Genomic DNA, 17,509 nt, shown 5'->3' on the forward strand with positions numbered 1-17,509 from the left:
AGTCCACATACTCTTGTACTGGCTCCTAGTAGCCCTGCTCCTAACACCCTGAATGATCTCTAGGTTAGCCTGTGAGAGGATGAGGTTCCTTAGCGTGACTTGATCAGGGACCACGCTGCGAGGGCTAGTTTCTGCGGTACGGGATGGATGACCCTGCCCCCCCTGTTGCACCAGAAGATGCGCTGGGTCTGTGGGAAGGTGGATGGGTGGGCGGCCTGTACGAGAGGCTGAGTAGCTCTGAAAACCATGGTGCTGAAGTGACAAGATTTTATTTTGCAGATCACCCTGTGGACCAGTGGTGTGGGCGGGAAGGCATATGTGGTCATGCCGCTCCACTGAATCTGAAATCCGTCGCCCAGGGAGCCAGGGCCCTGCTGCTGCCAGGACGCGAACTGCTTGCACTTCTCGTTGTCCCAGGAGGCAGAGATCCACCGGAAGGATGCCCCCCACATCATCTGAAGAACTCCTGCAGCACCTGGTCGTTGAATTGTCACTTGTAATTGTCTGCTCCTAGCCTGCTGAGCCGGTCTGCCTCCAAGTTGGACTCCCCCGTAAGGTGGACGGCCGTGAGGTAGATGTTCTCCAGGGCCCCTTTCCCACATGCTAACTTCTAGTCTGCGCAGTGGAAGGGATCTGGCACTCCCCCTGCTTGTTGATATTTTTTACATGCTGGTAGAGTTGCTGTTAGGGAGAATTCTCATAAATGGCTGATTTCCCTTAACTAATGAGTCTCTCAGCAGCTTTGCTGGATTTCTTGGATTTATTTTTCTCACCTGGTAAGAGTGTGAGCCTTTTTCCCACTCTTACATGTGTTTTGCTGTGTGTGTTTTCACTTTATGTGATCTCGAGCACTGGAGCTTCACCTACTCCATTGGCCTCTTTCATGCGTGTTACAAAGCACCTTCAGTGCAGTGACACAGGGTTGTCTGACACTTCCCACCGAATCCATTTTCTGGGGCCGACTACTGTCTCCCAGAAAAGGGTAAAGTTGGCATTAACTTTACTTTAGTCACTTTAAAGCACAGACCCAGTACACCCCATCTTACATGGAGCATTGGAAAGGGTTAACTCTTATCCCTTTTTGTCTGTGCCTCTTGGAGCATTGTTTGGCTCCCTTTACATTAAGACTTGGCTGGCGGCAGTGGTAACTACCTTAACTTTTCTACCGCGATTATCTTATATAAACGTAGTAATGTTGTATGCTATTATATTAGCCTCAAACTTAAACCCGCTTGACCAATACATTTTATTTTGGCTCCGGCTGGGTTTATTTGGCATTTCTTTTTGTTTAAGTGTCATGATGCCTACCCCCGGGCATCAGGACCAAGGCCCGCAGCTCTGGGAGCAGGCATCCAGACATTTGTTTAAACCTCAGCAGCCCCGGCTAGGGGCTGTCTGGGTTCAGTCCTGGCGCCTTAGGCGCCAGGCTCATCATAGAAATCAGTCCTGGCGCCATAGGAGCCAGGCTCAGACTTTACTTACCTGATGCATACCATGCTGCAAAAGAGTCCAAGCCTACATGAGGCCTGGATGGGACTATTTTGTTACAGGGACTATTTTTTACTCGGGCGTGGCTCTAGGGAACTTCTCACCTGGAACTACTTTGGAGGCTATTTAAACCACACCCGAACAGCAGCACATGCTTCGCGTTATTCTGCATCCAGCAGCGTGACGCTCACAGTGCCTGCAGCCAGCATCCAGTCTTCTGCCACGCCTGCGTGCCTGCAGCCAGCAACCAGTCTTCTGCCACGCCCGCCTCGAATCCAGAGCTCCTAGAATAAAGAAGAATTAAAGGACAAGGTTAGAAAACGAACTTATTTCAAATTCCTCACCTAATTCCGGAACCATTTCATCTCCGGACCTGGAAAGTACATCTGTCCTGCATGCGTCGCTTCGCCAGCTCCAGCACGGCGCCATACTCCCCAGTTCTCACAGCATCTTTCGATCCGGCACTGTCTCCATCATTTCTTCGCCGTAATCCGGCACTTAGGGGACACAAGAAAAAACAAGGTGAGCCAAGGGAAACAAATACAACCTCTTACCACCATAGACTTACCAGATTTACCACCGGCGGTATTATTCCATAACTCTCCATGCCGCATCTGTAAAGAGGGAGAAAAACACCACGTTGACGCATGCAATAGTTACCCGACAGCGTTGGGTAACAGACTCTTACCTGAACGCCAGCAGCAGCTACGGGACCTTCTCACAAACTCAGTTGCAACTTAAGGAAGGAAGGGGACGAGATTGAACATCGGGCACTTTGAACTCTTTGAACTTGATACTTACCAATCCCGCCAGGGACTTCAGAGTCAATACTTGCTGGAACTCTCCCAATGCCTTCAAACCAGTGAAGTAACTGGTATCTACGCGCCCCTGCAAGACACGCAGGATGGAGAGGTCATCTTTTACGAACATAAGGTGAGGTTACTAAGGGGATATCGGAGGCGATTAGTGGGGGAGAGCGAGAACAGTTGGGAGGCCATCACTAAAACCCACAGGTGGTTAATCCCTGTCTCCACTTTGCAGGAAAATACTTCTTCGGGTCCAGCAGACAAGACTAGGCGGGCCAGTCCAGACAGTCATCTCTGCACTACGCATCATGTTGAAGGAGACCGCAGCTGTCCGGGTCCGATCGACACCCCTGTGGGGTCCAGGTGAACGCAACAATAAGTCTTTCTCGTGTTTTTCTCTGCACGCCAAACAAGGGAGGATTCCTTTGTTCGCTGCCTTTTCGCGAGCTTCTGCACAGAAGCCCTCCTTAAGGCGCCTGAAAGTCTAGGTAGGCAGGATGTGAGGGAGGGGTCTTGGGACCCCTGCCATGGGTTCCCTTGGTAACCCAAGTCGCACTCCTGTTTGATTGGCAAAGGGGACTGTCCTTGCCAGTATAGCCACCCTGCTGTGTGATTGACAGCCAGGCTGTGTGAATGGGGGGAAAACTGCATAAAAGGCCGGTCTCTGGGACTGGAAAGGCAGAGTCGCCACTGGAACGAAAGAACCAACGTGAAACTGGCAGAAGAGGACCCCTACGACGACTGAACTGCCCGGTGAAGCCCTGTTTCAGGTCCGAATCTCCAGAATCCACCGACAGAGAAGATCCTCCAGGAAACATCTTCCCATGAGCTGGTGGGACCAACCAACCCCCCCTTATTGCAAGCCAGGACCCCTGTTCAGGTCGAATTCGCTGTACAGAGCCACACGGGGCCGGATAGCCAGGAAAGTCAAACCCTGCTTGGGTTTTAAGGAGCGCACCTTTCATTTGTTGCTTTGCTCTACTGCTGGTTTCTTCCCTGGGTAGTGGAGGACCCTCCAGTCTTCCTACTTCGAGTCTTTCCGACAGTCGCTTCAGGAACCGTGAGCCTGCAGGAACTACCAGGAACGCCTCAGCTACAGCTCCCTCTCCGTTTTAAGGTACTGTGCAAATCTGGTTGTCTGTTTCGTTCAACCGCGGTGAAAGTGTTTGAAATCTTTCTCCAATCCGAGGGCTTGTCCTTCTCTTCTCTTTGAACTAACTTTTCTACCAACCAACCTCGTCCAGAAACCGTGCCACTAACTTTACCGCAAACTATCCCGAACTGTGTGATCTTGAAAGACTTTTGACCCATTGACTTTGGCCCTAAGCCTTTTCTATCTGATCTCCTCACTGAAGTTCCTCTTGTTCAACTGCCCTGAGTACTTACCTGTTGGTTTGATCGAATTTCTAATTACTTTTGTCTTTCCCTCCCTTTTAAATTGCTGGAGTGCCATTTTGCTCCAACTTCATTTTGTGAGCTTAACTTGTCTGGAATTTAAGGGAAGTTGTGTGGTGTATTAAGATTGTGATTTTTGACTTGCTTATAATAGTGTAACGTTATACAACTGAAGAGTGAAATAAATGTATATTCTTTTACTTGAAAACCTTGAGTTAGTGTTTGCCTGAATCATAGTAATTGCTGTCCTTTGTTTAACTATCTTGTACTGCTCACTTACTCTTAAAATAACTCTGGCTGCTCCGCTACTGCTACCACTTTAACTGTGTAATACAGGCTTGTACCAAAGGTGAATTTGTACTGTCACTTGCAATCTTTAATTGTGTGTGGTGTTCCCAAAGGGTACTGCATATAATTCTGCCTAACGGTTGTCCGTCTGGATGGGGACAATCTTGCCCCCAATGACCGGAAGGAAAGCTCCGAGTGCTAGCCAGATGGCTAGCAGTTCCAGCCAGCTGATATGAGACTCCTACTCCTACCGGGTCCAGACTCCATGAAAGCTGTGGTTCTCCAGAGTGGCCCCCCAGCTATCAAGAGAGGAGTCTGGCGTGATGGTGACCGGCGGGGCCGGCTGCCGAAGGGAACTTGCCCGTCTGCTGGTTGCAGTCCCTGGTCCACCCTGTGAGGTCAGAGTAGAGAGAATGAGGAATGCTGACCAGCTCCGCTTGGGAGCCCTGCTCCTGATTCCATGAGGCTGCAAAGTGCAGCTGTAGTCTCCTCATCCTTTGTCTTGTGTGGGGTAAGGGCCAGAGGACTGCCGCCATGAGTCCCAACAAGTGTAGGTACCACCAAGCCGATGTCACTTCTCAGGTGAGGAAGTGAGCCGTGACCCTCTCGATGGCCGTGATTTTGTCCTCCTAGGGGAAAACGTTCTCAGAGCACGTGTCCCAGATGAGGCCCAGGAAAGTCATTCTCTGCGTAGGTTGCAGCGGAGATTTGAGGTCAAGCGAAAATCCCAGGTCGTGGAGTGTGCTCCTAAGAGCAGAGGAAGTGTTGTGCACTGCCTTCGGTGAGGTCGCCCTGACGAGCCAGTCGTCGAGGTATGGGTGGATGTGGTGGCTCTGGGCCCAGAGGAGGGCGGCCACTGCATTTATGAGTCTGGTAAACACCCTGGGAGCCGAGTTGAGGCCGAAGGGTAGCACCTTGTATTGGATGTGGCAGCCCATGATCCTGAACCGTAGAAAGGATTGATCTGGCTGCCAAATCGGGACATGAAGATAAGCGTCCTTCAGATCCAGGGAGCACATCCAGTCCCCCATGCACAATGTCTCCGCTAAGAGTGCTTGCATTACCATCTTGAATCTTTAAAGAGGGAGGGAGAGGTTGAGGGCGGAAAGGACCAACACAAGTCGCAGGCCAGCCCGGTTCTTCTGTATGGTGAAAATCATGGAATAGAATCCCAATCCTCACTGGGAGGCTGGGACTTCTTCCACTGCCTGGCTCTCACGAGCGACCGAATATCCACCAACAGAGTGGCTGTCCCAATCTGTGGAAGGAGTGGAAGGGATCGGTAGGCGGTACACCGTTGATACTTCAGAGAGGATCCAGGGGTCTGCAAAATAATGACGCAAGAGCTGTGCGTGGAGGGCAAGCATGCCACCCACCAGAGACACGTGGACCCAAAGGGGCGCGTCATGCCTTCTTTCCCTCGGATGCTGTTGCTGAGCCGGGGGGGTTGGGGGTAGACTGGAAAAAGCCCCTACTCCCCGCCCCCTTTTGTTTGCGCCGGTGTTGATTCGGCGAACTGTCAGGCTGCCTGGACCTCCGATCTTGGAAGCTGCGGCAACCTCCAAATGTCTGCCCCTTGTCAGAGCATTGATGTGACTGGGTGTACGCCTTGGACGTGGCCTTAGTAAGGATAAAGACTTTGCAGTTTACAAACTGTTTCCTTTTTATCTAGCTCCTCGGTGGTGGAGTGGAAGAGGTCGCCACTGTCCAACCGAAGGTCCAACATGCGTTCCTGGACGTCCGGATTGAATTTAGCAGCCCGCAGCCAGCCCATCCTTCTCATGTCCATGGCTATGCATACGGCCCAGCCAGAGGTGTCGATGTTGGCCACAGTGGACTCCATGATGTCTTGTGCAACCATTTTAGCCTCTGCCAGTCCCGCCTTGAAATGTGACTGGTTCTGCACTGGAGGTTCTGGAAGGAAGTCGGCTATTTCCCGCAAAAACCTCTGGTTAATGGCTGCCAGCATGGCATCCGCGTTGGCCTGTCGAAGATGCAGTGAAGCGTGGAATAAAGCGTCTTCCCATACGCCTCCAAGATCTTCTCCTTGCCTAGCAGCGCCTAGGATGAGGTGGTTGAGGACGACAAACTGAGTAGAGTGATGCTGCATCAATCACTAAAGAGTGTGGCTGAGGGTGGATCGACAGCAAGGTTTTATCCCCCTCCATTTGCCTGTACTTTGCGTCCAGACGTCGATTAACCAGCTGGACCTAGTGGGGGGTTGAGCCACCCCTTTTCGGCCAAGGTGACGTCCTTTTGCATCGGATCCCTGTCCTAGTCGAGGGGCATAGACCGAGGGACTCAGCGAGCACTCCCTTCCTCTGGATGTTAGACTTTGGGATGATGAAGGCCCAGGTACTCGTGGAAGTCATTTGTTTGTCAGGGTCTTTTTCCTTGTCCGTGTCCACCTGAGTGTCCCGCTGGTCCGGTGTGGGTAGAGGCCTGCTGCCCCGCCCCGCCTGAGGGCTGGGGTGTGGAGACCGGAGGCTGCAGCGGATGCTGGTATGGAACCGCCTGAACTGTGGGAGGCAGCGGAGCCAGAATCGAAGGAGCCCGCAAGGGCAGCAGTGGCTGCACAGGGGCCTGCAGAGCTGGAGGAATAACTATGGGTGTGGGCGGTGGGGCTGGAGGGAGCATGTCCTTTATAGCATCCAGAGGATGGCCCCCATCTGAGGAGATTTCATGAGGGTGAGGAACTTTTCAAAGAACCTGTCCTCACAGGCCGGTGGGGTGGTAGGTGATATTGACTGGTTCGGGGTCGGCTGCGTATACGGTTGGTTGCAGGGGGAACCTGTCCGGCGCTGCTGATGGATAAACTGTAGGCCACGTACCTGGCTGACCTCAGTCCCACCTTGTAACTAGCTCCCCCACCTGCGCTGTTCCTCGGGGAGGTATCAGAAGAGCCGTCATCTTGTTTGGCACGTTGGCCATCTCGTCGAGCTGCATGCCACGTGCCGGAGGTTGTGGCGCTTGGCTCACTGGACTCTAGACGGTGGAGCTTGAGACCTGCCCTGCACCTCGGGCCAAAGCCTGGTAGGCGTATCACCCTCGGTGAATTCACAGGTAGTGCTGTGTGTAGGCGCCCCCTCAGTCATGATGCTAGTTAAAGGGTGTACACCCAGTAAAAGAACCTTCTGGTCCCTCAGCACTATCTTCGGAAGAGTCTAGGGACCCTTTCAGCCTGGCGGCCGGTAGCTGAGTTAGCCTCGGTTTACGTGCTGGTACGAGAACCTGAAAAATTCCTCCCACTCAGGTGCTTCCTTGGAAAGGAGTCTTCCTTGCGGGGTGTGCTGGAAAAGAGTGGCCCTACCTTGGGCCTTGATTGATGTTTCACAAAGTCCTTCAGGTCCTCTGGAAACGACTTCTCGAAGAGCTCCCTTCACCTAGCCAGTCTATTCTTCAAGGCACATGTGGAAATTGCGTCACATGCGGTACAACCTTCCCATCCGCGATCGGGGCCAAGGCAGCAGAGGCAAAGAGCGTGGGATCGGATGTAGGGAAGAGCCCCTCGAAGGCTGGGCACCTGCTGAAGCCCATTGAAGTCGGCATGCGCCGGGGAGGAGCATGGCACCAGAGGACCAAGTACCTGATTGATAAAAAGACAGAAGAAAGTATCCGGGGAAGAGCGTGTGGTATTACAAGTTCAAAGCCAAACCCAGTAGCGCTGGTGAAATGGTCCTGTTCCCGTTGAGGTGGAAAAGGGGACCGAGGTGTGGCACCAGAGGGCGGAGTCAGGGGAGCGCATGCTCCCAGGGCCACACCCCCAAGCGTCTCTAAATTTAATGGGGAAGATGAACCTTTTTCACCAGAAAAAACCTGGGAAGGAACGCGTATGCAGTATGGAGGAAAGCAGACGGGACGAATGAGTACACAAGAACAACTAAAAAGGTAACATCAGTAAATTCTATGTTGAAGAATTAACTACCGGAAGTATCCCATCTACTAGAACCAATAACTATTAGAACCCTGGGCGGGTGAATAACCCTTCCTTTTGGTCAATTTGCAGGCTATAATACCCGATATAGCTTAGAGTTTCATTGTCTGCAAATTTGGCCTAGCGTGAAGTCGGTTTTTATTTTAAAACCTGTTTATAGGCCAGATGGGAATTTTTTTGTTTTTGGCCATAGGTTCCAATAACTTTTTACACCTCGCCATTGTGCTCATTAAAGGCTGTTGCTGCGCTCTGGCCTTGAACTCTGTCTTCAGGGCCCTTAACCCCCAGCACAGACGTCGGGCTAGGTCTAGAAAGTATATTAGGGTAATGCCTCCAAAGTTAAAAAATAAATTTAAAAAAAGCAAAAATCTAAACAGTACATAAGGACACATGCTTATAATAACGTAAAAAGCAATTAGACTTTACAAATGTGCAAGTAAATGCACAGACCGAATACAATTGCCAAAAATCCATTTTCCCCCACTCTACTTACAAAACACGTGGGCTATGTCTTAATTCTTTTAAACCCTCCTGGCACAGGTCTTTATTTCACAAAACAAGGCACCTTTCTCTCGTATACATTACAATTGCGAGCCACCCATTCACAGACTTACAATGCAAGAAAAACGAGTGTGGCTCGCCTAGATCTTGTGCCTTACTGCTACTGCCCCCTTGAGCTAAAAGACATTTCTTCCTGGTTTCAAAGAGTCGAGGGAAAGAACGGGGGCACTTGAGATCATCATTATAGTCATACATGTTGGAGAAAGTGTCTCTAACCTAACAAAACACATCAGGAAAACAGGGGATGCCGAAATCTCTTAGATGCCTGAAACATGAAACGGGATGGAAAGAAATAGCAAGAGTTAGACTTAAGTTAAACATGCTGGATGCCAAGAAATGGAAGTGTATGCTGTTGATATGAAGAGTGTTTGATGATCCAAATAACGTCAATTTGTTTGCTAGGAAATCACTACAACATTCATCTTAAAAGAACCAGAAAACAAAGAAGCACTAGAAAGTAATAGATGCAAAGACCCTGAAAAATCACATGTTCCCAGAATGTATAACATTACCCCCCTCAATAGAGTAGTAATAATGCAGTGGTTTGTTATTAACAATTACCAAGAAAAAAAAAATGTATTTCGGTCTAATTTGCATTTTTATGAGCCACTCTGCCACAGATGTAAAGAATTTGTCATGGATGAATTCAGAATTGGAAAAGGAAGTGCCACCAGTGGCTGATGGCAAAGACATATACATGATAAAATTTCAGGGATGAATGGAATAAGAGGATCTGGCTGTAGCAGGAGAATAGGTGGGCAGGAGAAGCGGAAGAAGAAATTAGATAAGAGAAATTGTAAAGCGTGAAGAGAAGTGAGCCAAGAACCTACCTTGGGGAGTTGAAGTACCAGTGTTTCAAAGTTGGAGAGGTACTGGTGTGAATAGGTAGCGATCCCAGCGACACTGTTCAACCCAGATGTCAGCGAAACCGTAACACTAGAGCCCACACAAGAGGCCGAAAGTGGACAATGGGTACAACGAACAATGAAAGAATATGCACAGCAGGGTGGGAGGGGGAGTTGGGAAGTTTATAGGGAAGGATCCTCGGGTGATAATGTGATGTACTGTGAAAGTGAGAAACTGGAGCCTTGGATGGATGCAGAAATAGTGTCTTTATTCACAGAACTGGATTAAATTAAATGTCTTAATGAATGTCCCCTGACAGTTCCTTCACTGGCAAAGTCTTCTCCTGGTTGAATAAAGGATGTTTTCCTTCAACTTCCTCATTCTTTTGAAACCGGATAGCCCCACCATTCAGTCTGTCTCTCCACCCCCCTCCCCCTTTCTCCCTCCCTCCCTCCCTCTCTCTGACATTCTCTAAGGAGTCAACAAAACCTGGTGAGTTTGCCGTCTTATCTTGTACGTATAACTTGTTTCCCCACCAATTAGACTTGCCCCAGCCTAGACTACTTCCTATAGGCTGGTCCTGCAGAGACCCGCCTCCTACAAAAGCTTCCGTCCGGGTCCTCGCTCCAGATCCAGCCCTGTAGATATGTATGTCGTTCCCCTCTATCTTGCTCCGTTCCCGCCTCGTTGTAGTCTAACGACATGGGTGAGCTCCGCCCCCGAGCAACACGTTCCAGCGCGGCTTCTCTCCCTCACTCTGGAGACTTGCCTGTAGTGCTGCCAACCCGCAGGTGTTCGGAATGTTGGAGAGGGAGACGCGCCAAGTGGAGGGGCTGGCGCACTGACGAGGTGGGTTGGGATTGTGCACGCTAGTTTGTTCTCCGTTCAGACGTACACCGTACAACTGCGCTGGAACATAAGTACGAGCCTTCCCGTTATTCACTCCCAGCTCTGCATATTCATTCAGCCCCTTGTTCCCAATCTGGCTTCGCGGACCCTCCCATCTGCAACCCTCCTCCTGGCCGTGCCTTACATGTACTATTGACCTTGTTATTATTGGTGGTTTATAAAACAATAAAAATAATGTTTTCTTTTAAAAAGGTAGAGATCCAAGTCAAGGGAAAAGACACCCATGTCCATGTAAGAGACAGCAAGTAGGAGGTGTGTGGCTGACAGTGTCCAAGGCAGCAGAGGGATGGATCAAAGATTATGAAAACTATAGAGATCGAGCAGGATGGAAATGCAAAGAGTCTTGAATGGTGGACAATTTTGAGGATGTTCGAGACCTGAATGTGTTATATTTACGTGTCGTACCTACTGGGGTATTCAGATTGTGAGCCTCTCCAAATTCCTTAGGTTTACAGGTAGGCAGTAATGCAGTTAAATATTATGCACCCTAGGATGGAATAGTGTAGAAGAAGTTATCATTAGCCAGGGTATTGGGATCATCAAAGGGTTTTATTTAAGATCGGTAGGACCAGTGCATTTGCCTATTTTTAGAGAGTCAAAGTGGCTGATACATCCCTTATCTGTAGGGCTGGGTAGGACAGTAGCTAATTAAGAGCGCAATAAAAAAGGTTCTAGTTAGAAGGTGGGGGATGATTGAGCCCTCATCTTCGCTGTAAACCGGTACACAGGAGCAGAAGATGGCATGGGAACTTGAAGGATGTGTGTACCAGCTCAATAAGGGGTGCGGGTGAAAAGGATAGTGGAAAGGAAGGACTGAGGCAAATGGGGGATGGCAGGGGAAAGATAGAATGGCAGCTAGAGTATGTCTGTATTAAACCAAACATCTGCAATACAAAGTTATTTATGCTTGTCATTTTCCTTGCATGAAACAAATTAATAAAAAGTTAAGATTCTGCCAGGTGTCCAAAGTCTCAGTTACTCACACTCCGGTACATGCGGGAAGGGTGAGGCAGCAGCAGCCTGTGCAGTGTCTGGTTGGTGACAATGAGGATGACCACATTGCTCTGAGTTTCACAGATGTGCACCCCTCCAGGTAGGATGCTGCAATTTGGTATTTTCAAACGAATGGCATTGTTTAGAAGGTTGATGTCCAGAGACTCCTCTACCAGCTCCAGAGCATCAGCAGCAGAGGTCCTGGAAATAGAGATTGGAACAGATTACTCACCATAACAACTTCACAACTACTACTAAGCCCCCTTTCTCCAAATGGGGGCTGTTCCTTACTTGATGTACAACACAAGAGTACAGGGCAAAACATTAACAAATTAAGACAAGAACATATGTTCTGCCATGCCCCCGAGGCTCCCCTTTCTCTCCCCATCAACCAACTCAGTTTCTTTTAGCACCCCTGACTGGGATGAATAAAATCTATTTGGAGGGAGCAGAGATGGACATTTCAAAGGAAAGCAGTGTAATTTCAAAGCAAAAGCAGCGCTCAGTTCTTGCACTTACTTCCTGCTCCTCTTCCTGTACAATGCATGAGAGGATTGCCAAACGGGGCAGCGAATACCACGATTGTCCCTAGAACTAAAGGATTCTTCATAATGTAGGTTTGTACTCAGTGAGGGTTCTTGGGAGGGTAAGGGGTCATCACCGAGTTCCTGATAATAGTTTATGAGCCCAGAAGCACTTCATATAGCCAAGTCCACACTATTCATATAACCCTCTCCACACCATAGCGCTCTGCTAACCCACTAGCTGCAGTCTACCATGTTCTATGGGACCCCAAGATGAACCGTAATGCAAATATCTACTGCCTGCTTTTTACTATGTAACACCAAGATGAACCATAAATGCAAATACCAATGTAACTACCAAGCCTTCTTTTGTAAGCAGCTATGCATATATGTAACAGCGCCACAATGTTCATTTTAACTTACATGTTAGGGTGTCCGCCTTCAGAGAGTAATTGGCTAAAGGAATCTCATAGCTAGTGTCCCTCCGAATACAGTAAACATTCTCTTTTAAATGCATAATTGAGAATACCAGAACGTAAGCCTTCACTTTAATGTGCTGCTGCCGTAGTGATCAGGTACCCATTTCCAAATAGCATTGAAAGAAAAGTATCCTCCCCAAAAAAAGAGATACACTAAAAGAAAGATTTCCTTTTTAGAACATCTCACTTGGGAAAAACTTGGTAGTCAATCTAATTAGGTATTTTTGGGTTAGGAATTGTAAGGAGACACCAAAAGAAGAAATGTGTGCAAGTCCTGGACATGCAGCAGTAGCATAAACAAAAGTCGAAGCTGCCAAGCAAACACGTGGATCAGAATCTACTGGTGAAGTTCAGAGCATTGCATCTAAACAGTATGCATAATTTTAGTTCCCCATTGTAAAGGACAAATAGTAACTAACAGCACAAAGACAAAGAAAATTACATTTCAACTTCACTGGTGCAAGCATATAAAAATCACTTCTTCACACAAATACCTTACAAACATTCATGAACATAGTTTACAACCCAATATGGACCAGACAAGTGTTTTTTTTCAAAATATCACCTCCTATCCCCGTCCCCTCAACCATGTAGTGCGGAGACATGTTTGGTTTTGATTTTATCGTCCAATATGTGCCCACTGACTGACTCTGGTCCTCTAACCCGGTTCTCAGTTGCAGATACTTGTAAAGTTCCAAATTCTCAAGGTTAAAGTACTCTTGTATGGATTGAAACATTGTCAACCATTTTCAAACATCTTGCATTGTTTTAATCGCTTTCATTCCTCCAACTTTGTAATCTTGTGAATTTTAATACCCAGGTAGTAAGTAACATGTTCCCCCATAGCGCGACCCAAAGGTCAGCTCTCCTGACGCCACAAGTATTTTTCGGCTTCTTACATGCAGCCCTCACTGGCAGTTTTCCATATAGCAATATGTACATTCTGGTTCCACCCATCTCATTCAATCCACCAGCCGGCACAGTGCCCGTTTAAACTTCAGGCGTTGAACACGGCCAACATTGCTGTCCTTGAAAATACCAGCAGGTAGAGAAGCCTAAGCCCACCTTCCCAGGGTGAGTTATATAGGTGGACATTGAAATCCGTTTCATTTTATCTTGCCATAAAAAAAGAGCAAAGCATATTCCCAATATCCTGATAATATCCCATTTTATTCGTCCCCAGTGAGTTCTGGACTAAATATAGGAACTTAGAGAGGGGTATAATTTTATAAAGTGCCACCTTTCCTATGGCACTGGCAGTGTACACCAATGGCATGTGTCCACTATGAAGCACTTTATTATTGGAACTATATTCCGTTCTCGGAACAGTTTATGGTACAAGCATATGTATTCTTAAGTATGTGAAACCCTCTGCTGCTATCCGCAACTTTGATTGCTGCATAATTGACTCCTCGCCCTGCTTAATGCAAGTTGTGTAGATCAGTCCCAATTTATTGTTAATCCTGAGTGATGCTGAAAATTCCATTATATTCAATATAGATCAGGGCAGCTTTGTTTCCCCTAGATAAATGAAAAAATGGTTTGCATATAACTAGATATGTTCTTCTGCACCCCAAGGACATGAAAACCCTTTTATCAAAGGGTCCTTGGGTATCCAGTTCGCAAAAGGCACCACAGATACTGGAAATAATGGCGACAGTCAACAGCCCCGTCTAATTCCCCTGGACACCCGATACTGCCACAAGATCACACCATTCACTAACTGTTGCCATCAGTTTGCTGTACAAAAGCCATACCCAAACTATAAAAACTGGTCGAAATCAATCTTTTGTTGTTTGTCTATGACCTAAATGAATAGCCCTTTACACAGTTCTTACACATTCACAAATTATACACAATAAAAAGAAAAAACAAAAGAGTTTCCAATAACATATTAAAATAATTGCAGTTCTTTGCTTTACACATTCATTACAAGACCAATCCCTTAATTTACTCATTCAACAATTTTTACATACCTAGTTACATAAATGCATTTAAGGCAATTAATGGCCACCAACAGATGTCCAAATAAAAACGCTCCCAGAGAAAATCCCAGGGGTTGAGTCGAATTCCTTCAACAAATTGGTCAAAAATATTCCTTAGTGCTTAATTCAGGACATTCACATACTAGATGTTTTAATGTCTCCACTGAAAATAAGCAGCAAGTAGAGACTTCCACATGCCCAACTTTCAATCGAACTTTTTTTTTCGTTTTAGTCGGCAACAGGTTTAGACAGGTTCTTCGAATTGTCCTTGCAAAGGCCCAAGGTGGATACAGTAGCAGGTATGGCGCACAACAGCCCAGTCTATGATACATCCTAATTACATCTGAATCTCTCTTACACCAGTTTTTTTCACAGGTGGTAACCAGAAATAAATGTGCCAACATGATTGGATTAACACATTATTCAATGCTGCCTATTCAAGACTCCTAGAGGCAAGACTTGGATGCTTATTACAAGCCCGAACCAGGTCATTTACATCTTGTGTCTTCACTGTGCAATCTGCTCAAAGATGATATTAGGAGGCGATCACCAAACCTTCAGGCAAAGCTGTGTACGTGTTCACAATATTTAAGTTTAGGGAACTTAAACCCAGCTCAACACATATGATAGATAATGGAAGTGACTTGGGGAGTCCCAAGGCACTCTTAAATAATTGTCCTTCCACATAATCATAATAATGCTACGTTGCTAATGAATCTCAAGCATCAGCAAATTCCATATCTGGCAGATTAAATAGGGGTGCCAGGACAGAACCTTGGCTTAACCCATTAGATATTTGAACGGAAGGTGATGTACTGCCTTCTTGATTTAATCTCGCCCGTAATGTTGTGTCCGAGTGCAGGTTAATTGGAATGGACAGCAAATTATTAGGTATGCCGCACCTCCCTCATTTTATCTGAATCAGGTTGCTTGCTATCTTAACGAAAGTTTATCAATAAATTAACGGAGACTACAGAGATAGCAGGAAACAGCTTTTGCCACACTAGCTGCTGAAGATGGTTAATAATAAAACCTACCCTTTGCGGAAACCAACTTGATTAGATTTTAAAATGCCTTTTTTTCTGGCCATGAGGAGAGTTCTGCCAAGACTAAAGAAGAAAAGATTTTAGAATCCGAGTCCAAGCGGGCTATTGGCCTCCAAGCGGGCTATTGGCCTGTAGTTGAGTGGACTATGCTTATCCCCTCGTTTAAAGATTGGAACAATTGTAAGTATGAAAATATCAGAAGCAAGAGGGCAGATTAAAATACGCCATAAATTACAGAGACCCATAGGTCTAACACTTCATTACACATCCCACTTGGTCCTGGTGCTCTCCAGCAACTAAGCTTTTGTATGACAGCTTCAATGCCCCCCTGCTCGAAGTCCAAGTCCCAGTATGCCCCCCCCTCCCATCTATTTTACATGGTTCTAAACTGGAGCTGTACAGATATGCGAATGGCCCACGTGTCCTCCAGAACAGGACATTCTTTGAGTAATTCCTGTGTGAATTCCCTCTCATTTGCTACCTGCCAAAATGTACATGATTTTTTTCAAAATGGTATTTATTTTATTCGTTAAACGCCCAAACCCTGAGGTATCACAGCGTTGTTAGACATCTTGCAATTGGTTCGACAATATTCAAATACATACATACAAAAGGCAGTGGTACAGAAGATTAGATAGGTTAATACATTCCATAAACATTCACTATATTACTTATGCTAGTGCAAATCTACATTAAGTGGGCGTACAACTAGATCTGAAGGGTAAATATTATTGACCATGTATCAGTTGACTAGAATTGGTTAAATAACCAGGTTTTTTTAGTTTGTTGAAGCAGTGGAAGGACTCTTTAAATGTTTAGTGGGAGAGCATTCCCATGTTTAGGTGCCATGACTTGTGAACTGCTGCCCCCTGCTCTCGAGCTTTTGAAGTGCGGAACCGCAAGGAGTGAGTATTTATTAGATCTGAGCGTTCTATTAGATGCTAAAAACCCTCTCCTACTCTCTGGTAACTTAATATCTTGCCGCCTCTCATTTATTACTGAACTACCTTTCCTCCTTTACGCCGAGCATACAATCCAAGGAATTGAGATTGCACTTTTTGAAGTTTCTAATGTTCCTTCGCATCTCACTCTAACTTTGTATTTCGGGCATATAGTTGACCATTTTTAAGGTTGCACGGAAGCCCCTATTCTTAATACTTGAAATAACATGTAGTACATTAGAGAATTAAGCGTATAAACTACAGCATCACTTTCCACCATACTAATTATTCCAGGCCTTGACAAATGACTTAATGAACCTTCTCAGGTTCCAGTCATTCCAGGTCAACCATCATTCCCCATGTTCACTATAATGCTTGATAGCTTACCTACTCCTTCCTCCTGCAGTACACATACAAACTTGCCCCACAATAAAACATGCTCACTCGGTTCCACTTTAATAACACTATATTGCTCACAGCAATGGACTAGACCACGTGATAAACAAATGAATTCAATCCTCGAGGCTCGTTTACCACTGTAACAAGTGGTTCTACCCTCCATGTGTCCATGTGCATTGTCATTTAGGGGGATAAGATCCCAATGTCTCATAGAAGTGTCCCACCTTAGGCCCATCACACTCCAGGTGTTAGAGGGGTGTGTTACATCCACGAGGCAGTCTGTATTAAAGTCCCCTACTACAGGCACATGACTCTGGCTGTGCTCACTCTATTTTGGATAACAATCTTCTCGAGCCATTCTAAGATCTTAGCCAGTTTCCCTTCCCTGTAATTGGCGTATAGATCGATAATCAACAAAAGGTCAAGGCACCTTGAATAGTAAGATGCACAACCTGAATACAGGGGTTGTCGTGGGTGTGGGGGGACATATGGGTTCAATTGAGCCGACCCACTCTTGTTCAACAGCAACCAAAAGACCACCTCGAGGTCTACCAAGCCAATTTCCCAAACCCTTTTGTTGACATACAACAAAGCTATCAATCGTAACCTAGTTTCATGATGGCATTATCCCGACAGGTGAGGTGCTTGAAGCCTCCAGAGTTCCAACTAATGCTGTTCATTACAAGCTTCCAAGTCACTGGTCATCTGCGCGCCTGTAAACCAGACCCAATTTCCCCTCTCCTTGTTGCTAGACAAGTTAGCATTAGTTTTAGTGTTATGTTGCAAGTCACCATTCCACCACATCCAGACAACACATCACATATGAAGACTCAGATTAGTGCTTCACCATACCTACTAACATCAATACCCCTTAATCTTAAAGTCAATACATGACAGCAAGTGATTCTGAACACA

At 46.7% G+C, this 17,509-nt stretch overlaps 1 protein-coding gene across 1 annotated transcript in view; it reads right to left on the minus strand.

The window, feature by feature from the left end:
- NUP160 (nucleoporin 160) overlaps positions 1 to 17,509 on the minus strand; it is a 1,937,143-nt gene that overhangs the window by 1,846,914 nt on the left and 72,720 nt on the right. The window contains exon 3 of the mRNA XM_069623088.1: positions 11,211 to 11,421. Within this exon, the coding sequence (XP_069479189.1) occupies positions 11,211 to 11,421 (211 nt within the window). The remainder of the gene's footprint in view (positions 1 to 11,210; positions 11,422 to 17,509) is intronic.

Source organism: Ambystoma mexicanum, chromosome 11 (genome assembly GCF_040938575.1).
Source record: "Ambystoma mexicanum isolate Mex_15411 chromosome 11, UKY_AmexF1_1, whole genome shotgun sequence".
NCBI lineage: Eukaryota > Metazoa > Chordata > Amphibia > Caudata > Ambystomatidae > Ambystoma > Ambystoma mexicanum.